The following is a 25,047-nucleotide window of genomic DNA, read 5'->3' as shown; positions in this document are numbered from 1 at the left end:
GAGGGTGGGTGGGGAGAGAAAGCTTAGGGCTGGTTTTGGGCACCGAGCAGCCGCTGCCAGGCAGCTCTGGGTCACCTCTTGGCACGCAGCTCTTTCTGTCCATCTCCCAGTTGGTGATACTGCTGCAGGGACTTTAATTTCTGGTCTGAACTCATAACCAAACGCTGTTCCAGCCCTGGAGCTGTGCAGGGCTCTGCTGGGTGTGAGGGTGGCTCCGGGGCGTGGGGCGCAGGCGGCTGCTTGTGCCTCCCAGCAGCTCCCTGAGGTCTGGTCCCTGTAACCTCCCTACCTGGCCATCGTTGTGGGGTGTTCCCCAGGCTGAGATGTGGGTGTGGGTGTGGGGCCGCCCTGAGGAAGCCCCCAGGATGGATCTGTGCTCCCTGCAGAGCTGCCTGGGCCCTCCTCTGAGCTGCTCCCCCCAGGGACCTGGCCCCGCGCTACCTGAGCACTGCCGGGGTTGTGTGGACGTGGGCTGCTGGCAGAGGTGCTGCCTCTTAGGGCAAGGACTGTGACACCCGTTCTCTGTTAAGTGTCTGTGTGTAAGCACCACCAGGCCCTCGGGGAGCTTGGTTAGGGCCGTGTCAGGAGTCTACAGACCCAGCCCAAAGGTCGGCAGCATTTACGCTGACCTGAAGCTGTTCGACATCGTGCCCTGGGGCTGCAGCTGAAGAGCCAGTAACAACCCTAAGAGCCACAGCCAGGCCTTGCTTTTCCTGTGCCCTTCCTGTTGGGGCTACAGGACTGCCTGTGGGCTGTTCTGGTTTGAGGTGTTTGCTGTCCTGGTGTTCCCTGTCACTGGGGGGGGGGACGCACCAGCCATGTCCCACGGGACGACCCCACTGTGGTGTGAAGTGACCTGAAACTGCTGGGTTGTACTGTGATGGGTGTGTGCTTCCAGGTGGATGCTGCTTTGGGCGCTGAAGAGATGGTGGAGACCCTGACAGAGAGAAACCTGGACCTGGAGGAGAAGGTCCGGGAGCTGCGTGAGACTGTCGGGGACCTGGTAAGAGAAACTCCTCCGGGACAAGGGGCAGTGCTCGCGCTGCCTCCTCCACAGCGGCCGTGTGGCTGGGCAGTGAGGCTGCCCGAGGTGCTGGGAGCTGCCTGGCAGCAGTGCCAGAGGGGTCTGGGAGCCTCCTCAGGCATCGTGCTCGGTGCCACTTGGAGCAGTGTGCACGTGTGGTACGCAGGGCACGGCCTTTGCACCCCAGGGTGCCCCCCAGCTCTGCTCCAAAAACACTGGGCTGCGGGGTAACTGCGTCCCCTGCCACCCCTTGCCAGGAAGCCATGAACGAGATGAATGATGAGCTGCAGGAAAACGCCCGGGAGACGGAGCTGGAGCTCCGGGAGCAGCTGGACATGGCGACGGCGCGGGTCCGCGAGGCCGAGAAGCGCGTGGAGGCTGCGCAGGAGACCGTGGCCGACTACCAGCAGACCATCAAGAAGTACAGAGAGCTGACTGCTCACCTCCAGGTAGGGCGTTCGGTGCTGCAGGGGGCTGGGTTGGGGAGCAGGCGCTGCCAGCCAGGAGTGCTTCCCCCTGGAGCTGAGGGCCTTCGGGAGCAGACCTCAGTGACAGGGAGGCAGCACATGTGGGCCCCTGGGGATGGGCTGGTGGGAACAGGTATTTCTCCTCTCATCAGATGGCTGCTGGCCTGCAGAGAGGGCTGCGAAGGGAGCTTCCCTGAGCCTCCAGCAGTGCCAGGCTGCATGGGCTTGGTGTGACCTCTGACAGGCCTGGCCCTCTGGCCTCCACCCCGAGGGGGAGTTCACTGGCAGGGCCCCTGCCTGAGGCTGCTGAAGTCAGCGCTGACCACATGGGGGTTTTGGCCTTTTGCTCTGCTGAGCTGCTCCTGCTCCAGGCTTGGAACTGAGTCCTGGAGAGGTCGGGATAGCGTGGGGTTGTTCCAGCACTGCTCTTGGCCCTCGGCTTTGGCGGTGCAGAGGAGAGGGGTGATGAGTCCGTGTGGAGTCCTTGGCTGTCACACAGCTTGGAGTCAATGGAGCATTTGTGCTCGTGTTCCTCCTCCTGACGTTCATCCATCACTGCGTGTGTTGCACAATGAGCCCCCAGAGCTCTCCCCACCCTACCCGAGAAGGGGGCACGTGGAGGTTGGGCGTGGGTGTGCTGCAGAGCTGTGGGGTTGCAGGGTTGCAGACCTCTCCCGTGGTGGTTTTCTCTGTCTGACAGCAGCTTCTTTCTGTGCTCAGGACGTGAACCGAGAACTCATGAGTCAGCAAGAAGCATCTGCTGAGAAGCAGCAGCAGCCTCCTCCCGAGATGTTTGACTTCAAGATTAAGTTTGCAGAGACAAAAGCCCACGCGAAGGTAGGGGCAGCAGGAGAGCTGTGTGCCAGGCTCACCCACTGGGCGCGGGGCACTTCTGTGCGCCAGGCCCCTGAACTGTGCAGATGCTGGGCTCAGGGCAGGTTTGTGTCCGCCATGTGGTGGGGCTGGCCCTGGGGCAGCTCTCAGAGCCGGGCTGTGGTGCTCCTGCCAGCAGTGGAAACACCGAGGCAGCTGCTGGGAGCTGCAGGGAACACAGGGCACGTTGTGGGGGAGCAGGATACCAGCACGGGGGACACTGGCTGACACTGGTGTGAGGGTGAACACAGGCAGGAGAGGCTTAATGGGGCAGAGCAGTTCAATCAAGAGAAAAACCATCCCTGGTTCTGTGTGCTTTGTGTGCCCGTGGGTTGGCACAGGCTGGTGCAGGCTGTCCTGCTCTGCTCCTGGCTGTGCTGCACCCAAAAAGCCCCGAGATATTTTCATTGCCTCTGCTGCCCAGCAGTGGGGCTGGGGGAGATGGTGTGAGATAAATCATCCATCCCTGCTGGGGAAAGCGGGTGCCCCTCTCCCAACAGAAACATCAAACTGCTCCAAGCTCACCGCTGTGCAAAAAGGGAAGTTTTCTTCTGAAAGTGCACTCAGAGCTGGCACTATTAGCACTGCTCTTTATCCCACTGTGAATGCTGGCCGGGAAGGGAAAACGCTCGTGAGCACAGCGATGTGGTGTACCCCGACTCCTCTGGGGCCAGAGCTCCAGAGCAGCCCCCGGGCAGTGACAGGGGGGTATCAGGGAGGGCGGTGGTGGCTGCAGGAGGAGGGGGGCTCTGTGTCCCTGCGGCGCTGAGCCGGCCCCTGTGCTGTGTGCTGCAGGCCATCGAGATGGAGCTGCGGCAGATGGAGGTGCAGCAGGCCAACCGGCACGTCTCCCTGCTCACCTCCTTCATGCCGGACAGCTTCCTGCGCCACGGCGGCGACCACGACTGCATCCTGGTGCTGCTGCTCATCCCTCGGCTCATCTGCAAGGTGGGGTGGCTTCTGCCTGCCCTGGGGGGGGGTTAGGCTTCATCAAGAGCTCGTGTTAATTCATGCACCGAGGCTCTGGGCTGGGCTGATGAGGCTTGGACTGTCTGCAAGCCCACTGGGCCTAACCAGGAGGTGGTGGCTGTGATTTTCTTCCTGTCCCATGTAAATTTGGGATTTTGAACATTTACTTCTTTGAGAACTTTCAAAATTGCCTGGGAGGAGGAGGGAGCGAAATTCCTGCCCCGAGGCAGTGATAGCTCAGTGGAGCACTCATCCACGGTACCAGTGGCTCAGGTCTGTCAGTGCAGGGCGGGCTGTCAGCCCTGGTGCCTTGCAGTGCTGACCGGGCTGCTCGGCTCTCTGCTGTCCCTCTTGTTCTCCCTCTGGACTCGAATCTTCCCCAGGAAGCTTGTTTTTCTGGGGGTAGGGGTGCAGGGGGGAGTTGGTCAGGTCCGTGACTAAGTGGGACAGATCAGGGTGGGCGCAGGGGGATTCTCCAAGGTTGTCCTCCCCAACAGGCCGAGCTGATCAGCAAACAAGCTCAGGAGAAGTTTGATCTGAACGAGAACTGCGCGGAGCGGACTGGCCTCCGGGGCGCTCCGGGAGAGCAGCTGAGCTTTGCTGCAGGGCTGGTGTATTCCCTCAGCCTCCTGCAGGCCACGCTGCACAAATACGAGCAGTGAGTACCCAGCCCCAATTCCCACCCCCTTCACCCTCTGGAAGCACGGAGCTCACAGCTCCGCAGCAGGGCCCGGACGCTGCTGGAGCTGAAATTTGGGCAGCGAGGCTGGAACAAAGCTGAGGGGCCCTTGGTGTTGCCCTGTGATGGGGTGGTTGCTTCTCTTCTGTCCCCTTACTCATTTTCTTCCCAAGAACTAACACACGGGGGACTCAAATCTCTACCGTACATGGCTGGTTCTTCAGCTGTGTCTGCGTGTCTTTAGCTCAGGGTTAGCCTTGGTGTGTTGATTTTTATTTTTATTTTTATTTTTGTTTTCCATCTGTCCCACACCACAGCCTTTTCCTTGCTGAGCTGAATTGTGCCTGGGATTCGCTCTGGGCTTCAGGCTCCCAGCCCTGTCTGTCCCCCTGCAGCCCAGTCCCCCCTCCCACAGGTGCCCCGTGCTCAGTTCCCTGGGAGAGCTTCCCCAGCACGTCACTGAGCGCTGTACGGGGCATTGCTGGTGCTGGCAGGCAGACCTCGTGTCTCCCTGGACTGACCTGCTGTGCTCTGGGGCTCCCTTTCCCTGGGGCTCCCTGGCAGCCTGTCTCATGCCCTGTTTTTTTTACAGATGTTTTGTCCTCCCACAGCCTCTCCCTAGCTCCCGTGCTGCTCAGCCTGCAGGCTGAGGCTGGCACCTCAAGTGCTCCGGGGTCAGCACCAGAAGCACAGCCCGTGTGGGTGCTGTGTGTGGTGTGTGCCTGTCCCAGAGCTGCTGACTGCCTGCGCTCCCTCCCCAGGGCCCTGAACAAGTGCAGCGTGGAGGTGTATAAGAAGGTGGGGATGCTGTACCCCGAGATGAGCGTCCACGAGCGCTCCCTGGACTTCCTGATCGAGCTGCTGCACAAGGACCAACTGGACGAGACGGTCAACGTGGAGCCGCTGACCAAAGCCATCAAGTACTATCAGGTAGGTGGCTGTGGTGTGGGTGAGCTGCAGATAAACCCGCTGGCAGCAACTCCCCTTTGGGTGCTTTTCACCCTCGGAGCGTGCAGGACGTGAGCCTGAGGCACTGGCACCTGGGGGCTGAGTCCTCTGTCCCTGGGAGGACGCGGGCAGCAGGGACATGGTTCCCCTGTCCCAGGCTCGTGCAGCTCTGTGGGCAGGGCAGGGTGCTGACCCGTCTGAGTTAAAGGCCATCGGTCGGGGGGCAGTGTTGACAGGGACCTGGCGGGGTCATTGCGGGAGGTTGCACATCAGTTGGAAGTTGGGCCAAAAATTCGGTGTTTGTTTTTGTTCTGGATTCCCTCATTGGGTTTATTTGCTTGTGTGTGTGCAAACCTTGGAGGGGTGATGATCTCTGCTGTGCTGATCTGTTTTCCCCCAGCACCTGTACAGCATCCACCTGGCTGAGCAGGCTGAGGACTGCACGATGCAGCTGGCTGACCACATCAAGGTGAAGTGGTGCCAAATAACCCAAGTGTCCTTGTCGCGTGCTGTCTGCCTCTGTCCCCCCAATCCTTTTAGATCATTCTGTGAGTTGAGGTGCCCCTCTGCCCCCTCCTCCCCTCGCAGCACAGCCACGCTGCAGGCTCCCAGCTCGGGGAGAGGGGAGGGAAACCCAGGCCCTTTGCCCTGCAGACATCCCTGGGAGAGGAGAGCAGCGAGGGGGGTGCAGGGAGCCCTGTGTCTGGGGGGGACGTTGTGCTTCCCGAGCCGCTGCACTCCCTGGGCTTCAGAGGGGGGTGCGGGGGTCTTGTGCCCCACGGAGTAAAACAGGAATGGATTCAATGCCTCAAACTTCTCCTGGGAAACCTGGAGCCCTGGCAGCGTGGCGTAGAGAGGGCCTGTCCCGAGACACCCGAGACCAAAGCCCCAGCTTGTCCTGGGGCAGCTGCCCTGCCTGGTGTCTGCTGCCGAGAGCTCACGGTGCCCGTGCTTGTGCTCCACAGTTCACGCAGAGTGCCTTGGACTGCATGGGCGTGGAGGTGTGCAGGCTGCGAGCCTTCCTGCAGGTAGGAGTGCCCGGCCCTGCTGCCTGCTGCTGGGTTCCCCCCAGCCCTCGGTCAGTCTTTCTGAGGTCCTTTTGCTGCTCCCCAGGCTGGGCAGGAGGCGTCCGACCTCGCCATCCTCCTCAAGGACCTGGAGACCTCATGCAGCGACATCCGCCAGTTCTGCAAGAAGATCAGGCGCCGCATGCCAGGGACAGACGCCCCGGGGATCCCTGCGGCGCTGGGCTTTGGGCAGCAGGTGAGCTGGGCAGCCAGGCAGGGAGCCCGAGCTGCTCCCTGGGGGCCCACGGCCACGTGCTGGGGCTGGCACCGAGAGCATTCAGCTCGCTGCCCTCCTCGCTGGCTCTGCGGAGGGAGCACAGCACGCAGCCTGGCAGAGCCCTGCGTGAGCCAAGCAGCAGCACAGGGACTGCATGTCTCTGGGCTTTATGTTCTGGTCAGGGTGGAGACGTGGCCTTTGTAAGCTACTCTCCTCCAGCCTTGAGCTTCTTTCTGCCTTTCCTGGTGTTTTCCATCTTCCTCCTTCAGACGCGCGTTAGACGCCAGGAGCTGGCACCAGAGCGAGGGAAGCGTTGTGCAGCCGGGAGCTGCAGTGTCTGGGAGGGAGCTGGGGGGCAGCCCCCTGCCTTTCCTCCCTGACCCCCCCCCCGCTTTGCTCGGCCCCAGGTTTCGGACACGCTGCTGGACTGCCGCAAGCACCTGACCTGGGTGGTGGCCGTGCTGCAGGAGGTGGCCGCGGCGGGCGCGCAGCTCATCGCCCCTCTGGCGGAGAACGAGGGGCTGCTGGCGGTGAAGCTGGAGGACCTGGCCTTCAAGGCGAGCGAGCAGGTGGGAAATCCTCTTCTCGCTGCCCCTGCTCCCTGCTGTGGCAGGGGGAGGCTGGCGCATGTCCCTGGGGGCTGCAGACCTGCCCGGGAGGGTCTCGGGGAGCCTGGCAGTGAACTGGGAGCGTGGCCGGGGAATGCCGAAATGCAGCGTGCTCTGCTCCCTGCTCTGTGCTCTCCTTCCCCACGGCTGGCCTCGTGCTGCAGCCGCACCGAGGGGCACCTGGTGGGGAGCCAGGAGGGGGCTGCAGCGGGGGCTGAGGGGCACCTACAGCTTCTGTCCTGTCCCGTGCAGATCTACGGCACCCAGGGCATCAACCCCTACGAGTGCCTGCGGCAGTCCTGCAGCATCCTCATCGCAACCATGAACAAGATGGCCACGGCCATGCAGGAGGGAGAGTACGATGCTGACAGGCCACAGACCAAGGTGGGCTTTGCCTGCGGCAGGAGCCTCGGGCATTTGAGCTGCTCTGTGATTCCCCACAACTCGGGATCCTGCTGAGAGAGACGAGAGCTTTGCGAGGTCTCGGTGCCTCCGAGGTTTCCCCAGGGGCTGACACTGGTGGTGGTGAAGGCACGGGGAACAGTGACCCTCAGAACAAACACCGAGGTGCAATGCCCCGAGGCTGGTGATGCTGGGACGTGGTGCTGAGCACACGGAGCGAGCTGCTGATGTGCTCAGCACGTGGTGGGCAGCGGTGGGGTACCCTGCTGCTGGTCCCTGGCTAGAGAAGTCCTCTGGGTGCAAGGGGGGACAGAGACCTGGGGATGGGTGGCAGAGGCCTGCAGATACAGGGGGGTCAAGAACAGTCCCCCACTTGCCATGTGGCCCATTTGCAATTACTGGGATTCCTCTTAAAACACCACTATTCATGTCTCTTTCCTCTGGTGTGTTGCAGCCCACCCCCCCTGCTGAGCTGCGGGCCGCGGCTCTTCGGGCAGAGATCACTGATGCTGAGGGGCTGGGGCTGAAGCTGGAGGACAGGGAGACGGTCATCAAGGAGCTGAAGAAGTCCCTGAAGATCAAGGTGAGCTGTTCCTCATCTGCCTCTGCCGGTCGGTGAGGAGCTGCAGTGGGGCTGCTGAGCTCCCGGCACCGTGCTGCCCGTGGGGCTGGCTGCCCCAAATCCTGGTCGGATCTCCTGGAGGTACCGACCCTGCTGTCAGGGAGCTGCTGCCTGCTGCAACCACAGCCTGCTCACAGCAGGCAGCACCTCCCTGGGTGCCAGGCACAGGCACGGCGGGGGGCAGGACCCCCCAGGCACCACGAGGAGCTTTCCTTGGTGCCACCCCCAGGGCCTGAGCCCTCTGATCTCTGCTGCTGCAGGGCGAGGAGCTCAGCGAGGCCAACGTGCGCCTCAGCCTCCTGGAGAAGAAGCTGGACAGCGCGTCCAAGGATGCAGACGACCGCGTGGAAAAGATACAGACAAAGCTGGATGAGACCCAGACGCTGCTCAAGAAGAAGGAGAAGTAAGTGTGGGATGTGTGGGATGGGTTCGTGGAGCTGGGGCTGGCTGCTGGAGGTCTCTGGTGGGGACTGCACGGTCTGCATGCCTCAGGCTGGCCGGGAGCATTGGTGAGTTAGTGCAGGGCGATACTGGGGGGGGGATGAGCAGGGGAACCGCTGAGTTCGTGGTGCACAGCAGAGCTCAGGCTGGGACAGGGATCCTGGGGAAGGCCTTGTTCAAACACTCTGTGGAAAAGGCCGTTGTCCTGGCGTGTTCTTACTGCCATCGCTGTGCTCTGAGGATCTCCCACACGCGGTCTGTGTGCTCTTCCCCAGGGAGTTCGAAGAGACCATGGATGCTCTTCAGGCAGACATCGACCAGCTGGAGTCAGAGAAGGTGGAGCTGAAGCAGCGCCTGAACAACCAGTCCAAGCGAACCATCGAGGGCCTGCGCGGGGCGCCTGCCTCCGGGGTTGCCTCCATCGTGTCCGGCATTGCCGGAGGTGTGTAACCACCCAGAGCTTCCCAGCTGCCGTGGGGTGGGGGCAGAGGGGCAGGGGGCAGGGGGCAGAGGGCAGGAGCCGTGCAGGGGAATGCCCCTGGCACTGGGAGCAGCGCAGCTCTGCTGCCCAACCTGTCCTCGGGGAGCCACAGCCCTGGTGGGGGACAGGATGGGGAGAGGGCAGGAGGTGTTTGGGCTCTCATGGTGATGAGTGGGGCATGCAGGCAGCCCACAGCCCCTGGCAGCTCCATGCAGGGGCAGGCAGAGCAGCGAGGGCAGCTCCCCAGGACACAGGTGGGCTCTGCTGTCCACCCAGCTCGGTGAATGAGAGCCAATTTCCCCTGAAGTCCCCAGCGAGGGGTGGGTGATGGTGAAGGACAGGCGATGGCTAAGGCTGCGGTTCCTCGTGCTGCCTAGCAGACGGGTCAGCGCCTTCTGGGTCCCTCCATTTGGAGGAACAGCCTATGGAAACTGCCTGGAGGCAGGTACAGAGGCAAAGCAGGGCTGTGGGGTGACAGAGCTGTGCTGGCATCTTTGTCAGGAGCTCTGGCCATCGGGCAGTGCATGGCCTGCTGAACTGTGAGCTCAGCTCTCCTTTGGGACCGTGCCCAGGGAGGCTGGGGAGCAGCCTGTGCCTCTAGCAGCAGCGTGGCGATGGTCTGCTGGGTCTGTGTCCCTCACGGCCCCACCAGGGCTGGGGAAGAGCCCTGCACAGGGAGGGCAGGGCAGGTCTCAGGCTTGCTCTGGCTGCACCACGAGTGCTGTCGGTTTGCCAAGAGGCAGAGGTCACCCCCTGGCCACCCCCTGCCCCCAAAACACCTTGTGAGGATGCAGATCCTGGGTGCAGCAGCTCCTGCTTCCCATGGAGCTGCAGCTTCTCTCTGAGTCACCGTGGCCACAAGCTCTGGCTCTCTGAGCACCCTGAAGGTGCCATCGGTGTAGTCTGGGTGCTGAGCAGTGTACGCGGCGCTGAGCACTGTGCCAGCACCAGCCTGCCTTCTGCTGGGGACGTGCAAAGCCTGAGGGGCCTCTGTGGAGCTGCTCCTGCACTGGGAGGCTCTGGCTGAGCGTCTGGGGCAGATCTGGGTGGATCCGCACCTCTTCAGACCCAGAGCAAGGGGCAGCAGTCGTGGGCCCACGCGTGTCCCACTCGGATGGCTCGCAGCCCTCTGGGCACGGCTCCTTCCAAAGCTGACCCTTGGCTTAATTCTGCTTCTTCTCATCTTTCCTCTGCCTCCTCTCCTCGTACCGCAGAGGAACAGCAGAGAGGTACAGTACTGCACCCCAGCATGCGAGTGCTCCCAGCCCCGGCCCTGCATGCAGGGGCTGCAGGGAGGTGCCCAGGGCAAGGTCTGGCTGGGGCGGAGGGGGGAAGGAGCCAGGACGTGTGGGTGCCATGGGGGCTGTGGGGCAGGGGAGCGGGCAGCTGCTGTGACCCCAGCACTGGAGAGAGGAGAGGGGGCCCTGGAGCAGCCGGGGAGAACCCCGTGTTTTGGGCAAGGGGCAGCGGGTGCCCGGTGCCGGGGCTGCTGAGGAGCGTGGGTGCGTGATGCTGCCCGGCCCTGCTGGGTTTTGGCCTTTTCCATCCGAGCAAGGTGTGTGCAGTGCTGCATGTTCGCGATGGCTCGCGGGGCACCCGGGCGTGCGCCACCAAACCGTGCGGCTGCTCACCCGGTGCTGCGGCCGTGTCCCGGTGCCCAGCCCCCTCTGCATGCCTGGCGCCCGCTGCAGCTCCCCGTGCCGGGGCGTTTTGGGTGCTGACAGCGCTGCTTTGTGCCTGCTGCAGGTGTGGGTGCCGGCCAGGCAGCGGGAGGAGGCTCTGGGCTAGTGCAGGTGAAGGACTCGCCTCTTCTGCTCCAGCAAATCGAAGCCCTGCAGCTCTCCATCAAGCACCTCAAGAACGAGAACAACCGGCTCAAGGTGAGGAGGGGGCAGCAGATGTTGCTTTATGGAGGGGAGGGAGCTCTGCGGGGAGCCCAGCCAGGACACGAGGGCACCGTCCCCGCTCCTGTGCTGGGCTGGCAGCGCCCGGTGCTGGTGTCGTGTCCCTGCCCGGCCCCAGCCCCGTTGCAGCAGATGCTCTGGTTGCTGGCCGATGGAGCCTGATCCAGTCACTGATTGATTAATGATTGCACTGTGAGGAAATTGGCAAAGCAGCAAATAATCTAATTAGCAAAATAACGTTCCACTGGTATTTATTCATAGACATGTCATTATGCAGATTATTATGCATAACTGTGCAGATGTTAATTGTAGCTCTTAAATCTAACGAGTCACGTCCGTGGCCGCTGCCTTGTCAGGGTGCTGTAAGTGCTGGGGTGCCGATCTGTTCCCTGCCCTGAGGCTCACAGACGCTCAGCTGTATTTACACCTCGTTTTCTCTGCTCTATTCCTCCCGAATAAACACCTTCTGATCACCTTTACCCACTGGTTCTAGGGAGCCCAGATGAAGATGGAGCTGGCCAGCTTGAAACCTCTGCACGTAGCTAAGGTCTCTGTCGCCAAGAACAAGCATGGGGAAGATCTGGCTACGGTCAGCCTCTATCGCAAGACAAGCCAGCTCCTGGAAACCCTCTACCAGATGAGCACCAACACCAAGGTGGTGGACATGAAGCAGACAAAGTCAGGTAGGTGCTGCACAACCCCCCGGGGCTGGGGCAGCTGGGAGACCACGCAGAGGTGCTCTGTGCCACGGGGGGACTTCTGATGGGGACTGGCAGCTCCTGGCCATCCAGCTGGGATCCAGCAGCAGGGGGTGTGTGCTGCAGGGCATGGCTCCAGCCTGCCCCCGTATCCCTTGGAGGGATGGGGCTGTGCTGCTTGTGCTGGCCGGGCTTCCACTGGGGAGCTCTCCTAGCCCAGAGCCGTGGCCCTCCTGTCCCAGCACGTGTCTGGGGACAGCGTGGCTCCAGCCTGGCGGGCAGGAGGCTGAAGCTGTTTCCCTGTCAGGGTGGCTCAGCCTCTGACCCAGGGCGCTGCAGGCTGAGCCTGGAGCCTCCTGTCCCCACAGCCCTCCTCTGGTGGCAAAGAACCGGGGCTGGCTGGGCTGGTGCTCCGCGGTGCGGGACTGTGCTGAGGGCTGGGTGCTGGGCCCCGCTGGGTCAAATGCACCTTCCTCACCCCCGGCCTTTGCAGGAAGGAGCGCAGCCACGCGCCTGCTGGAGCAGACGGCCCGCCTGTGGTCCCTGAAGACCACCATCGACACGCTGCAGGTACGGCGGGCCTGGGGGGGTGTCGGGGCGAGGGGTGGGCTGGGGGCTGCCGGGCACAGCCCTCCCCTGCCCCCGGGGCTCGTGGTGTGGTGCTGACAGTGACGGTGCTGTGCCCCGCTGTGCCCCCAGGCCGACACGCTGCGGGAGGTGGTGCAGCAGCACCCGGGCGCCAGCGTCCCCACGGCCTTCGGCGTCTTCCCGTCCTCCTCCTTCCTCAAGGTGAGCAGGGGCAGGGTGGGGGGGCTGGGGGTCGATGCTGATCGATCACCGATCGCTCATCACTAATCCCATTTATCCCGCAGGCGCAGCGGGAGCAGGAGCAGGGCGCCGCCGCCTTCGGGCGCGTGTCGGTGCCGTGCGCGGCCGGGCAGGGCCACACGGAGCGGGTGCTGCTCACCCCCGAGCTGCTGCAGCGCCTGCAGGGACACTTCGTCTGCTGAGCCCCCCGAGCCGCCCCCGCAGCGCCCGCACGGAACGGACCCGGCGGAACCCCCCTCCCCGCACCCCCGCCCCGTCCCCTCCCTCCCCCCAATAAAGCTCCCGCTCCCCGCACTCCGCGCTTTTATTCACGGGGGCGGGGCCACGGAGCGCCGCGGCGGCTGCCATTGGCTGTGGGCGGCGAGGGGCGGGCAGCAGCCGCGATAAGCAGCGCTGATTGGTGGGGCGGCAGGGGCGGGCGGGGCCGCCTGGTTCTCCCGATCATTGGCCGAGGAGCTTCGCGCCGATTGGTGGGCGGGGAGCGGCGCGAGGGCTCCCATTGGCCGCGGGCGACGAGGGGCGGGCTTCCGGCGCGGGGCGGCCAGTTCCGGGCGGCGGCGGCGGCGGCGGGATGGTGAGCGGGGGGCGCCGGCCGCAATCCGCCCCCATCGGGACCGGGCCGGGACCGGGGGGCGCGGGGGGGGCGGGGGCGGCCCCGGGGGGAGCCGCGGGGCCTGGGGGGGGGCCTCCTGCGGGGCTGGAGGGGACGGGGGATGGGGAGCACCGAGCGCGGCCCGGCCCGGCCCGCGTGTGACCGGCGTCCCGCAGGTGCTGCTGCACGTCCTGTTCGAGCATGCGGCCGGGTACGCGCTGTTCGCCGTGCGTGAGGTGGAGGAGATCAGCCTGCTGCTGCCGCAGGTACGGGCCGGGGGGGGGAACGGGGGGAAATTGGGGGACGGGGGGAGGTCGCCGCGTGCCCCTCCCGGGAGCCCGGGGCCGTTCGGTGCCCGCCACGCGCGGGGCCGGGCGCTCAGGGGGTGCCGCCGGCAGGTGGAGGAGAGCGTCCTCACCATCGGCAAGTTCCACAACGTGGTGAAGCTCGTCGCCTTCGCGCCCTTCAAGTCGGCGCAGAGCGCGCTGGAGAACATCAACGCCGTGTCCGAGGGTGAGTGGGGGGGCACGAGGGGTGGGGGGGTCCCTGCCCGGCCCGGCACGGCCCCGCTGAGCCGCCCCCACCCCGCAGGGATCCTGCACGAGGACCTGCGGCTGCTGCTGGAGACCTCGATGCCCGCCAAGAAGAAGAAGGCGCTGCTGGGAGTCGCCGATGCCAAGATCGGGGCGGCCATCCTGGAGGAGCTGGGCTACCAGTGCCAGACCGGGGGGGTCGTGGCTGAGATCCTGCGGGGTGAGTGGCCGGGGGCAGGGGGATCTCACAACCTCAGACCCCTGCAGGGCCCGGGGGGGCCAGCCCGGGGGTGCTCAGCCGCACGTCCTTCCGGGGTGGTGACGGAGCCCTCCGTGCAGGGATCCGCCTCCACTTCCACGCGCTGGTGAAGGGCCTCACCGCACAGTCGGCCTCCAAGGCGCAGCTGGGCCTCGGCCACAGCTACTCCCGAGCCAAGGTGAAGTTCAACGTGAACCGCGTGGACAACATGATCATCCAGTCCATCAGCCTCCTGGACCAGCTGGACAAGGACATCAACACCTTCTCCATGCGTGTTCGGTGAGGGGGGTCCCCGGGCGGGAGGAGCGGCGCGGGTTTCCTCCCCACGCTTACCACAGGCAGCTCGTCCTCCAGCTGCCTGTACAGAACGGGGAGGGAGAGCACGGCCCCGAATGCACCCCAGCCGGGGAGACCGTGCCCCGGCTGGATTGTGAGCGGGGACACATGTGGGGCCAGCGGGCGGGGGTGTGCATGGGGCCGGGCTCTGCCCTGACGCTGTGCCTGCAGGGAGTGGTACGGGTACCACTTCCCCGAGCTCATCAAGATCGTCTCCGAGAACTACACCTACTGCCGGCTGGCCAAGTTCATCGGGAACCGCAAGGAGCTGAGCGAGGAGAGCCTGGAGGGGCTGGAGGAGATCGTCATGGACAGCGCCAAGGCTCAGGCTATTCTGGAAGCTTCCCGCTCCTCCATGGGTAGGTGGGGATGGGCAGCGATGGCTCCGTTGGAGCTCTGAGCTGAGCGGGGTCGCTGCTGCTGCGTGGTTGGTGTTGCTCAGCCCTTATGCGTGTCTTGCCCAGGCATGGACATCTCCCCCATCGACCTCATCAACATCGAGAGCTTCTCCAGCCGCGTGATCTCGCTGTCCGAGTACCGCAAGGGCCTGCAGGAGTACCTGCGCTCCAAGATGAGCCAGGTGGCTCCCAGCCTCTCGGCTCTCATCGGGGAGGTGGTGAGTGCGAGTGTGTCCCCCCCCTGCTGCCCCTGGCCGCGGAGATGATGTCTCAGTTAATCTGTCAATCCACTGAGCTTTGCTGCTGACACTTCTCACTGCTGATCCCGGCCGGGGGGCTGCGTGCTGCCCCGTCCTGCTGGCGTGGGGCTGTGGGACAGGGGCAGCCCTGACCCCTGCCCCATTCCTCGCAGGTGGGCGCCCGCCTCATCTCGCACGCCGGCAGCCTGACGAACCTGGCCAAGTACCCGGCCTCGACGGTGCAGATCCTGGGGGCCGAGAAGGCTCTCTTCAGGTACCGCTGCAGGGTGGTTGCGGTGATGGCAGGCTCCTGGGCCGCTGGGTGCGATGCGCCGGGCCCCCGCTGCCTCGGCTGCGTGTGATCAGCCAGCCCCAGCCCCTGAGCGACCACCGCGGCTCTGCGTCTCGCCCGGCGGGGCGTGCTGGGTGCCCTGGGCGGCTCTGCCCAGGGCTTGGCCTGGAGGTTAGCGGTGTGGCGGGCTGGGAGCTGGGAGGCACCCCTGGGGCACTGCCTGTGAACCAGCACCAGGGCTGGGGGAGGAGCAGAGGCTCTGCCTGGGGTGCCCTCAGGCCCAGGCTCTCCCCTGATGCCCCCACCCGGTTCCAGGGCTCTGAAGACGCGGGGGAACACCCCCAAGTACGGGCTGATTTTCCACTCCACCTTCATCGGGCGAGCGGCCGCCAAGAACAAGGGGCGCATCTCGCGCTACCTGGCCAACAAGTGCACCATCGCCTCCCGCATCGACTGCTTCTCAGGTGGGTGGGGGGGCCGCGGCCCTTGGCGCCCCGCAGGCTCTGCCGTGATGGCAAGATTTTTCGTCAACAGCATTTCACTGAGTGAATGGTGACTCCTGTGGTCTGAGCAGAGCGCTGGGGCTGCGGGAGGTGGGAGGTTGGGGCAGGTGGAGGGGTGCTGAGCCCCCGTCCTGTCCCTGCAGAGGTCCCCACCAGCGTCTTCGGGGACAAGCTGCGGGAGCAGGTGGAGGAGCGGCTCGCCTTCTACGAGACCGGGGAGCCGCCCCGCAAGAACCTGGAGGTCATGAAGGAGGCCATGGTGGAGGTGAGGCCGTGTGGGGTGGCCGGGCAGGGCCCCGTGTCGGAGGTGATGTCAACCTGCCATCCTGACATGCTGTGGAGGCAAAAAAAAAAACTGATTTAATGAGGCTGATCCGACGGGTGCCATGGGAAGGGGCTGGGACCAAGCTGTGTGCTGGGAGCCGTTCCCCACCCTGATGAGCTCGCTGTGCTCCCCTGGTAGGCGAACGAGGTGGTGGCTGAGGTCAAGAGGAAGCAGGAGAAGAAGGAGAAGAAGAAGAAGAAGCGGGAGAAGCGGCGGCTGGAGGCTCTGGCTGCAGCTGCTGAGGAGATGGAGGACTCGGTGCTGGAGGCAGAGGAGGCAGAGGTGAGGGCAGGGGCACGGGGCGGGTGCCTGTCAGGAAGGGGCTGTGGTGGCCCTGCTGTGCCGGGTGCGGCTGGTCCTTGCCCTGCAGGGTTTGTGGGGGCGTTGAGACCCCAAAAAAAACAGCCCAGCCCCACAGGTGAGGGAAGCAGCCTTTGTGGACCTGGCGTTTGTCTCCTCCCCGGGCTGGACACAGCCCATTTATTTACAGTCGGTTTCCCTTCAGGAAAACGACACAGAGCCTGTGAAAAAGAAGAAGAAGAAGGAGCAGGAGCCCCTCTCAGAGCCCGAGGAGAACGGGCTGGAGGAAGACGCTTTGCCCAAGAAGAAGAGGAAACTGATGGGAGAGGCTGCCCAGCTGGAGAAGAAGAAGAAGAAGGCGGCCAAGGACTTGGAGGAGGACTAGGGGAGCAGGAGCTGGAGCAGGGCCGTGCTCCAGCAGTGTGGACTCATTGCCTGGCAGGAGCTCAGCTCGGCATGGCTGCAGCCCCCCCTGCCTGCCGTCCCGGGGCTCCCGGCAGCTGCATGCCCCAGAATGTAACCGGGGGGGCTGCATTAAAGGCGTTTTGGCACCTCGAGGCCCGGGTGAGTCCATGGGCCAGGCCCAGGTGCCAGCAGGCGCCACGTGGAGGCCTGAGCCTCGCTGTGCCTTACGCAGCGTTGCCTCCCCGAGCCCATTTTGGGCTGGCTCTGGCTGCGTGGTGCCCATCCCAGCACCCCCAGCATGCGCAGTGGGGGCAGGAAGTAGCTCGGTGTGACTGAACCTCAATAAAGGGCTGAGGTTGTTGTCCATCGCCTCTGTCTTCTGTTCTGCTGCAGATGAAGGGGCTGAAAGCCTGGGAGAGGCAGGGGGAGGCCCCAGCTCGCCTCCAGGAGGGGCCTGGTCCCTGCCAGCAGCAGCAGTGACCACCATGGGCTGTGGTCCCACTGGAGCAGCCAATGCAGCTTGCATGGTGCTGTGCCCCCCACCCCTGCTGCGTCCACTGTCGGTGCACACCCAGAGCCCCCCGTCGTGCTGCAGAGGTCACTTTATTACAGGGAAGCAATAAATTACCGGGCAGGCAAAGCAGGCACCCCTGTGCTGCCCACGGCTGAGCAGCAGCCCTACACATCCAGGGCTGCTATCACCGCTTGGGTGAAGTCCAGGGACGTGGCGTATCCACCCATGTCCGCTGTGCGCACCTGCAACGAGAGGGGAGCGTCAGCACCGCGGGGCTGGGCCCCCCCAGGTCCTCTGAAACCCCTGTTGGTGTCCTCAGCGCTGGTGCCCCTGCACCTTGGGGCAGAGGAGCCATGGGGACAGCTGTGGGAGCAGGGGGCGGGCGGCACAACCCGCCTGCATCGTACAGCATCAGTCCCCTGATTTATTTTATTTTTTTGCTGCTGTGTCTGACACCGCAGCTGTGGGGGTGTGCGCAGTGCTGGGTGTCCTGCTGTGGGCTTCAGCAGAGGCTGGTGCTGCTCCCTCTGCTCTGAGCCCCCCCAGGGGGCTGCTGCTGGCTGCAAAGGAAGGGTGGTGCCTCCCCTGCACCCAGAGGGCTGTGGTAAGAGCAGAGCTCCCTGCGCAGAGCTCCCCTGCTGCAGGCTACAGGTGGGGGTGAGGAGCCAGGCCCCCAGCTCCAACAACTGGTGTCTGGCCCCTGGAGCACGGCCTCAGGTCCCTGCCAGAGCTGGGGCCAACCCGCACCTCACCACGACCCTGCTGGTGTGGGGCAGGGCAGGGGGAGAGCAACCCTGCGGGGAAACAGCACCGGTGCTGGGGGGCAGCGTTGGTCCCTTTATTTGCAAACATGGATACAAAGCGCGGCGGCACCCAGGCCCCACTCCCTCACACTCAGGGCAGTGTCTGCCCCGTGGTCCTGCCAAGCGCGTGCAGCCCAGCCCCACAGCGCCGTGGGGCACAGCCCCTGGGGGCTGCAGCAGCAGCGAGCCCACCCCAGGCACAGCAAGCAGGCGGCTGTGCCTGGGCCTCCTCCTGCACTGCCCTGCCTGGGGGCGGGGGGCTCAGCTCGCAGCGCCCCCACCCCACAGCCGCCTGTCCCAGGGCCTGGCACTGAGCCCGAGGGGCTGCTGGTGCTGAGAACCTTCCCCTCCTGCATCCCTGGGTGCGGGGCCTCAGCCCTGGGGTCCTATTTATTGCTACAGCCTCTGCGGGCAGGGGGAGGACCCCACAGGACCCCGGCCCCGCTGAGCTGCCTGCCGGGGGCCGTGCTGGGCGCTGCCCACCACCTGGCACCACCCCGGCTATGGGGACGAGGGGAGACGGAGCCGACGCGAAGCTGGGGGCTGGGAGCCCCCCCAGTGCCAGCCACGGGTGGGTGCTGGGCTGGGGAGGAGGCGAGCCCCCTCCTCCCCAGGGACCCGGCAGCCGGGGGGTGGGTGGGGGGAGGCGGCGCCGCTAGGCCTTAAGCTGGGGGAGGCTGGTGGAGGGCGCGGAGAAGTCCCGGGGCTGCCCGCGGGGCTGCTAGGCCCCATAGTGGGGGTGCAGGTTGTCAATCACAGACTTGACGAAGTCAGAAGTGGTGCAGTAACCGCCCAAGTCCCGTGTCCGAACCTAAAAATCCAACACAGGGAAGGGGAGAAACAAGGGAGAAACGCCATGGTGAACTGAGCGCAGCGACCGCGAGCAGGGAGAGGAGAGCAGCTCCCTCTGCACACCCTGCTGGCACCCCGGCGGGGCAGCAAGCCGGGAAGAGGCCGCCTGACGTCCCCCACAGCTCCCCTAGGCAGCAAACGCTACGGACAGCACGAGACAAGCACAGAGGGGCCGACTACAGCACGGCTGCACGCGGGTTTCTGAGCTGATGGCTGGGGAGGGAGCTGGGAGCGGCGGTCGGGGCCGGCGCTGTCCCTACGGGACGACGCGGGGCCGCCAGCGCCCACACGGGAGCTACGGACACACACCAGGAGCGGCCGCCCAACACTCACTTTTCCGACTTTGATCACCTTCTTCACCGCGTCCGCGATCAAGTTGGAGTGAAATTCCAAGCTAGGGAGTGAAAGCAGACGCAGGTCAGCCCCTCGCTGTCAGTCTGCGCCCCCCGGCTGCCCTCCCTGTGCCCCCGTCCCACGCAGCCCCGTCGGGCCCTTACTTGAGGTGCCGCAGCATGTTGGCAGCCGAGAGCAGCATGGCCGTGGGATTGGCGATGTTCCTGCCCACGGCCTGGGCGAAGGGGTGGCGGGCGCCCTGCAGGAGGAGAAGCTGGTGAGGGAGCAGCCCCACAGCCCCCCGCAGCCCCCCGCAGAGCCCCCCCCTCACCATCTCGAAGACGGCGTACTCGGCGCTGTAGCTCTCCCCGGGCACCACGCCGGCACCGCCCACCAAGCCAGCCGCCAGGTTGTCGATGATGTTCCCGTAGAGGTTGGGCATGACCAGGACATCGAACTGGTAGGGGTTCTGCACCAGCTGCATGGGGGGAAGAGGGTGTGAGCCCTGCTCAGCGGTCCTACACGACACAGGCAGAGCTCAGCAGCCCTCAGGAGGGGGGAGGTTCATGAGTCTGTACCCAAAAACATCCCCAGATGTGGTCAATTGGCAGCAGGCAGAGCCCTGCTGAGAAGATGCCCTGGCATCCAGGCAGTTTTGTAAGGCTCTGCCAGACACAAGCTGCACGTGGCCCTGCCAGCTTCAGTCCCTGCAGCTCCTGCCCTCAGCTGGAGCAGAGCAGAGGACCTGCAGCACCCTGTCTGTGCTCCCTCGTGCAGGGAGCAAACCTCAGGCCAGGGCATGGTGAGCACCTGCACCTACCAAGCTATCAGCAGCAGCAGCTGTGTCAGCTTTCACACAGGTGCTTTTAATCCCCTCGCTCAGCAGGTGAAGCAGCAGAAGGTAAAGAACGGCTCTTGGGGTAGGGCAGGGAATCAGGATCCTCACCTGCATGCAGCAGTTGTCAATTATCATGGTGTCAAACTTGATCTTGGGGTACAGTTCTGCCACTTCCTCACAGCACTGCAAGAACAGCCCATCACCTAATTTCCTGAGACACAGCACACACAGTGAAAGTCCTGCAGGGCCGCAGTAAAACCATTACAGCAGCAGGTGATCCAACAGCAACTGGTGTCCCACCACAGCAGGGCACAGGAGGGCCAGAGCACCTCCACCCAAACCCAAAGCAGTGAAGTTGTGGCCCAGGGGCACAGAGCCCAGCTCACGGTGTCAGAGCTTTTCCCCTTCTCAGCTGACAGCCCGCAGGACACCGCTGTCACAGCTCAGTGAGGCTCGTGCTAGAGCTGAGCCCATACAGAAGGGGAACGGGGCCGAGCCCTGCTGCCAGGAAAAGCCCAGCCCCTCTGAGCCAGACCAGCACCACGCACTGCTCCACCGGGGTGAGGAGCTGGGAGCAGCAAGGCCTGACGCAGTGACAAGAGCCCCCAGACCCACCCCATGGCACTCACATGATGTTGGCTTTGTGCACGGCCGTGACCTTGGAGCGCCCCTTTTTGGTGGCGAAGTCAAAGGCGAACTTGGCGATGCGCTGCGACTTGGCCCGGGTGATGATCTTCAGGCACTCGATGACTCCCTTGGCGCTCTGGGCACGGGAGGGGGGTGATGAGTTGAGCACCGTGCAGCCCTGCCCCAACCCTCTGCAACTCGCCACCCCGCACCGCTGAGCCCCAGTGAGCCCCAGACGAGGAGCCCCTGCCTGGTGCTGGATCTCCTCTCACCAGCAGGTTCCTCAAAGCCGTGGTGCCTTTCTTGGGCACTGTCCCTCCTGCAGCCCATCAAGTCCCTATCTCCACCCCTCCACCCCATCTCCTACGCCCAGCACTGCCCCGTGGCACATCGCTGCAGCTTCAGCCAGTTCCTTGGTTGTGCTCAACTGGTGTGGAAGGCAGGACCGTGGCCCAGCAGCAGGAAAAGCCACACAGCCTGGGGCAGGCGTCCCCAGCCCTCAGCGATGGCCCCAAGGCAGAGCAGCCACGCGCTGGAGGGCAGCTCCTGTACCTCGTGCTCCAGCGAGCTGTACTCCCCCTCCGTCTGCTCACGAATGATCACGAGGTCCAGGTTGTTGTGGCGTGTTTTGTAGCCTGGCAAGCTCTTCACGTGGACAACGTTTGCGAACAGGTCTAATTTGCGCCTGCAGGAGAAGCAGCAGCGGGGTCAGCACCTCACCACGAGCTGTTTGGGGCAGGGAGGGCGCCCTGCAGGTGCCGGGCTGAGAGCTGCTGACGCTGCCATCGCTCCGAGCTCACCTCAGCCTCATGTCGTAGGACGCCAGCTCTCCCTTGTACTCCATGGGGGTGTGGATCTTGCCTGCGGGGACATGGAGCAGGAGTAAGAACAGGGAGTGTGCTGACAGCCCCTAAGGGCACGGCCTGAACCCGGGCACAACAGCAGCAGGGACTGGGGGCTCTCAGCAGAGCCCTGGCCACGCGCTGACCGGCCTCGTGCTGTGGGAGCCCTGTGAGATCCTTTGTCCAGCCCGTGCCAGATCTCCCTTCAGCAGCAGAAGCTGGACACAACCTCACACAACCTCATTCATAAGCTAAGGACACCCGGTACGGGCAGTCAGCCTCTTTGTTTAGACACCACGCTGCCTTCCCCAGGGCTAACCACAGAAATTCCTGCCCTCTGAAAGCGTCTAACGGCGTTTGGGTTAAGGCAACACCTTCAAGCAAAGCAGGAGCAGCAGCAGCTGTCCTTACCTATGAGGGCCACTTTGCTTTCCTTCATGGAGTCCACCACCTCATCCAGCTTCTCCTCCGATGCCATGTTCTGCACCTCGCTCAGGTGGTGCTCGTCGAAGACCACCGGCACGCTGGCAGCCTGCAGCAGGGAGGCAGCACGGGAGCCACGGCCCGCAGGAGGCTCGGCAGGGACGTTTCAAACACCCCACAGAGGGGCAGCGACTGCACGGCCCGGAGCGTGGGGCGTGGAGCCTCAAACCAGCCTCGGGGAGAGAAGGGAAGCGACCGCGGGGCGTGCTGGGTTCCTGTCACCAAACTTGTCACGTGCCAGAGCACAGAACTGCTCCCTGCTACCTCCCACCCCGCGCTGTGACACGGCTGCAGGAAAGCAGAGCTCCTCAGAGCAGAGCTCCTCGCCCATGAGGATCGTGGCCAGGAGCCCGTAGCAGCCCTGTGCAGCCGGGCGGTGGCAGCGCCGTGGCCACGCTCCCAGCAGGAGCAGTGAGGAGCTGGAGCAGTGCCACTGCCTCAGCAGGGGGAGGAAAGGACCAAGTGGGCCAGAGGGGCAGCTCTGCTCGCTGCACGGCACAGCTCCGGGCTGGGAACACTGAAGAATTCAACCATTTGCAGGATTTTTCAGCTGAATCTTTTTAGGGGAAGGGCAAAGCCCCGGGGCTCTCAGACCCCTGCAGCTCAGCACTGCAGCCCAGGGGCAGGCTCTCAGCTGTCTCAGCAGCTGCCCCCCCCCAGCCCCGTGCCCCCGGGGGCAGCCCTTACCTTGAACACCTCCTTCACAGCGTGCATCAGCTCCGGGCCCACGCCGTCCCCGGGCAGCATGGTGACCTGGAAGGTGCCATCTGGCTTGGTGTTCTCTGGCTGCAGGGAGAGCAGAGGGCAGTGACAGCTCCTGCCCCCCGGGGCCGTGACCCACCTGCACCCCCTTACCCGCACACCACAGGATGGAGGATTCCAGCCAAGGAAACATCCACGCTGGCTGCAGTTCTCAGTAACAAAGCCTGGCTGTGGTGCTAGCCCCGAGCTGCCCCCTGAGCCCCTCCTGCCCCCCCCGGCACCCACTGAAGGGGAGCTGGAACATCCCCAGGTTTTGTGCTAGGACAGAGCCTGAAAGCACTCAGCAGAACCAGCCTCGGGCTAATCCCTGAGCCACCCCACAGGCACCCCCACATCAGTCCTGCTGCCCCCCCCTTTGCTGGATCCTATTTTTACCCGCTCCTTTTACTAATCCTGCCCCTGCAGGCAGTAATTCCCTGCACCGAGCTGACCCGAGATCTCACAGAACCAGCTGCAGACCAGGCGGTCTCAGGAGGAGACAGGAACTGCACCTGACAGCTTCACTGGGTAACGTCACACTACAGAAAAGGTAACACCCAGAAATAGGGATGCAAGTGAGGACAAGCACTGCCTTATGAAGGAGTTTTTTGTCTGGAATATGAGGTTTGACTCCCCTCATCTGTGTGAAAGGGAACCTTACATTTCCTCTTCTTCCTCTCAGTCACTCCCGATCTTCCACTACCAGACGGCCAAGTCAGGGAGACTGTATGCAGAGCCACAGCCACGTCTGGCAGGCATTTACCCAGTTCCAAATAGCAAGATGTTTAATATGTTAAATGTAAATGCTGTCTGCTCTCCTCTGTGCAGCAGGGGAAGTGCACGTGTCAGCGCTATGAGGTGCAGGCAGGCGGTGAGGAGAGGCAAAATGCAACAGCAAGTGTGAAATGAAAGACCAGAGTCTCTGCTTTTGTCTGTTTTGGAGAGCACAAGCCCAGAATCAAGCTGTGGGGCAGAAAACCTCGCCAAGTCAGCGTCGAGAAGGGGCAGAGCACGTGCAGATGTTACCCAGTGCTGAACCCTTCCTCTCGGTGTCCTCACCACAAGCACAGGACACCTCTGCCTACCGATGGGCCTGGGCAGGAGCCGTGCTGTCAGCCACGGTGTGACAGGCACAACGTTACCTCACTGCTTGTTTGCCCTGTCCTTACTCCCACCAAAAGCAGTGAATGGCTCTGCTTTTCAGGCCATGAAGGGTAAACCACGTTCGCATGTGCTAAGCCACTGCTCTTACCTTATCTGACCTCTACTAGCAATTGCAAACTACCGCACAGAACGCTGTTAGCAGCAGTTACTATAATTACACACACCAAAATTAGGGGTAAGGGGCAGGGAGCAGACCAAGACGCCTGTCCCTGCTGCAGCCCCGTGCTCCGGCTGCGCAAACCCTGCAGCAGCTGGGAACAGGCGGGCAGCCTGTGGGGACAGGGACAGGGACAGGGCTGTGCAGGCACAGCGGCGGGGTGCAGGGATGGAGGGGTGCAGGGATGCAGGCACAGCAGGTGCAGGGATGGTGGGATGGCAGAGCACAGAGATGGCAGGATAGCAGGATGCAGACACAGCAGGATGGTGGGATGCAGGGATGGCAGGGTACAGATACAGCGGGGTGCAGGGACAGTGTGATGCAGGGATGCAGGGACAGCAGGACGCAGCGACGCAGGCTCAGCAGGCTCAGGGATGGCAGGACGCAGACCCAGCGGGGTGCAGGGGCTCTGCAGGGGCTCTCCATGCCCTGTCCCATATATTTTGGGCCGTCCCCCTGCTCCTGCCGCAGCTCCGTGCCCCCTGCCCGCACACAGCCCCTCACAGCCCCCCCCCGGCCCTCACCTTGCCCTTGGCGGTGTCCCGGAGGGCGGCGGTGGCGCTCAGGGCCCGCCAGGCGCCGATGCTGCGGGCACGCAGGAGGCCCTGGGGGGGGGCGGCAGGCGGTGAGCAGCGGCCGAGGAGACCCCCCCCGAGCCCCCAGCCCCGGATGGAAACCCCAAAGCCCCCCCAAACCCCCCCCCCTCCTCCCGGCCCCCCCCGGTCCCCCGCCGCCCCCCCCTCACCCCGGCCGCCGCCCGCCCCGCGCTGAGCGCCGCCATGCTGCCGCCCCACAATGCACTGCGGCTGGGGGGGAGGGGCGGGGCTTAGAGGACGGGCGTGGCCTGGTGGCCACGCCCCCATGTGCACCCCCCCCCCTCACCTCCCCCACCGCCTTAGGGCCCCGGCCTCAGCCCCCCCCCCCCCCCCGACCCCCTCCAAGCCCCTGAGCCCTCCCAGCCCCGAGACGCCCCCCCCCCAAGACCCCTGAGATCCCCAAAGACCCCCCCAGCCCCTGAGAACCCCCCCCCAGGCCTCCCCCTGGCCCCAGGACCCCCTCCCAGCCCTGAGACGCCCCCCCCCAGACCCCTGAGGCCCCCACAGACCCCCCCCAGGCCTCCCCCTGGCCCCAAGACCCCCTCTCCCAGCCCCCAGACGCCCCCCCAGACCCCTGAGACCCCCAACAACCTCCCCACACCCCTAAGACCCCAGGCAGCCGGGCGCTTTTGCTCTTTATTGACCAGAAGTGGGGGTGTTGGGGGGGTCAGGGGGTGCCGGGGGGGG

At 64.4% G+C, this 25,047-nt stretch overlaps 3 protein-coding genes across 11 annotated transcripts in view; 2 read left to right on the top strand and 1 right to left on the bottom strand.

The window, feature by feature from the left end:
* DCTN1 (dynactin subunit 1) overlaps positions 1 to 12,515 on the top strand; it is a 60,075-nt gene extending 47,560 nt beyond the window's left edge. For 6 of the 8 annotated variants that reach the window (XM_084285568.1, XM_084285565.1, XM_084285566.1 and 3 more), the window contains 20 exons: positions 899 to 1,003; positions 1,282 to 1,473; positions 2,212 to 2,328; positions 3,160 to 3,312; positions 3,831 to 3,991; positions 4,774 to 4,942; positions 5,361 to 5,429; positions 5,926 to 5,988; positions 6,074 to 6,223; positions 6,652 to 6,813; positions 7,105 to 7,236; positions 7,709 to 7,837; positions 8,137 to 8,279; positions 8,593 to 8,759; positions 10,013 to 10,027; positions 10,545 to 10,678; positions 11,196 to 11,385; positions 11,894 to 11,970; positions 12,100 to 12,189; positions 12,273 to 12,515. In XM_084285568.1, the coding sequence (XP_084141694.1) occupies positions 899 to 1,003; positions 1,282 to 1,473; positions 2,212 to 2,328; positions 3,160 to 3,312; positions 3,831 to 3,991; positions 4,774 to 4,942; positions 5,361 to 5,429; positions 5,926 to 5,988; positions 6,074 to 6,223; positions 6,652 to 6,813; positions 7,105 to 7,236; positions 7,709 to 7,837; positions 8,137 to 8,279; positions 8,593 to 8,759; positions 10,013 to 10,027; positions 10,545 to 10,678; positions 11,196 to 11,385; positions 11,894 to 11,970; positions 12,100 to 12,189; positions 12,273 to 12,410 (2,556 nt within the window). In that variant the 3' untranslated portion in view covers positions 12,411 to 12,515. The remainder of the gene's footprint in view (positions 1 to 898; positions 1,004 to 1,281; positions 1,474 to 2,211; positions 2,329 to 3,159; positions 3,313 to 3,830; positions 3,992 to 4,773; positions 4,943 to 5,360; positions 5,430 to 5,925; positions 5,989 to 6,073; positions 6,224 to 6,651; positions 6,814 to 7,104; positions 7,237 to 7,708; positions 7,838 to 8,136; positions 8,280 to 8,592; positions 8,760 to 10,012; positions 10,028 to 10,544; positions 10,679 to 11,195; positions 11,386 to 11,893; positions 11,971 to 12,099; positions 12,190 to 12,272) is intronic. The other 2 variants (XM_084285567.1, XM_084285564.1) reach the window with 1 other exon arrangement.
* Positions 12,516 to 12,757: 242 nt separating this feature from the next.
* NOP56 (NOP56 ribonucleoprotein) lies at positions 12,758 to 16,774 on the top strand. Its single transcript, XM_084286375.1, has 12 exons — positions 12,758 to 12,802; positions 12,997 to 13,086; positions 13,219 to 13,333; positions 13,412 to 13,573; positions 13,693 to 13,891; positions 14,120 to 14,307; positions 14,413 to 14,564; positions 14,759 to 14,859; positions 15,193 to 15,341; positions 15,524 to 15,645; positions 15,844 to 15,987; positions 16,211 to 16,774. Exons 1-12 carry the CDS (start codon positions 12,800 to 12,802, stop codon positions 16,388 to 16,390), a joined length of 1,605 nt encoding a protein of 534 aa, XP_084142501.1. The 5' UTR covers positions 12,758 to 12,799; the 3' UTR covers positions 16,391 to 16,774.
* Positions 16,775 to 16,994: 220 nt separating this feature from the next.
* Positions 16,995 to 24,563, bottom strand: IDH3B (isocitrate dehydrogenase (NAD(+)) 3 non-catalytic subunit beta). Of its 2 annotated transcripts, none has more exons than XM_084286734.1 (12): positions 24,510 to 24,563; positions 24,289 to 24,369; positions 22,390 to 22,488; positions 21,631 to 21,751; positions 21,178 to 21,238; positions 20,930 to 21,062; positions 20,380 to 20,513; positions 19,859 to 19,961; positions 19,244 to 19,390; positions 19,077 to 19,171; positions 18,913 to 18,973; positions 16,995 to 17,166 (listed from the first exon to the last, which is right to left on the bottom strand). In XM_084286734.1, the coding sequence occupies exons 1-12, from the start codon at positions 24,543 to 24,545 to the stop codon at positions 17,089 to 17,091; spliced, it is 1,149 nt and encodes a 382-aa protein (XP_084142860.1). In that variant the 5' UTR covers positions 24,546 to 24,563; the 3' UTR covers positions 16,995 to 17,088. The 2 variants fall into 2 exon arrangements, with proteins under 2 accessions (XP_084142860.1, XP_084142859.1); XM_084286733.1 differs by lacking the exon at positions 16,995 to 17,166 and adding an exon at positions 17,175 to 18,538.
* Positions 24,564 to 25,047: the final 484 nt, after the last annotated feature.

The sequence above is a fragment of the Netta rufina genome (genome assembly GCF_964035555.1).
Source record: "Netta rufina genome assembly, chromosome: 4".
NCBI lineage: Eukaryota > Metazoa > Chordata > Aves > Anseriformes > Anatidae > Netta > Netta rufina.
This window is presented reverse-complemented; position numbering and strand designations above follow the sequence as displayed.

Coding starts and splice junctions, on each gene's coding strand:
- IDH3B (XM_084286733.1), bottom strand. CDS start 24,545: ATGGCGGCGCTCAGCGCGGGGCGGGCGGCGGCCGGG. Junction 18,974..19,076: donor AACATGCTGCGGCACCTCAA/GTAAGGGCCCGA, acceptor TTCACTCCCTAG/CTTGGAATTTCACTCCAACT. Junction 18,539..18,912: donor AGGTGATCAAAGTCGGAAAA/GTGAGTGTTGGG, acceptor TTGGATTTTTAG/GTTCGGACACGGGACTTGGG.
- NOP56 (XM_084286375.1), top strand. Junction 13,334..13,411: donor CATCAACGCCGTGTCCGAGG/GTGAGTGGGGGG, acceptor CCCACCCCGCAG/GGATCCTGCACGAGGACCTG. Junction 15,988..16,210: donor TGGAGGCAGAGGAGGCAGAG/GTGAGGGCAGGG, acceptor GTTTCCCTTCAG/GAAAACGACACAGAGCCTGT.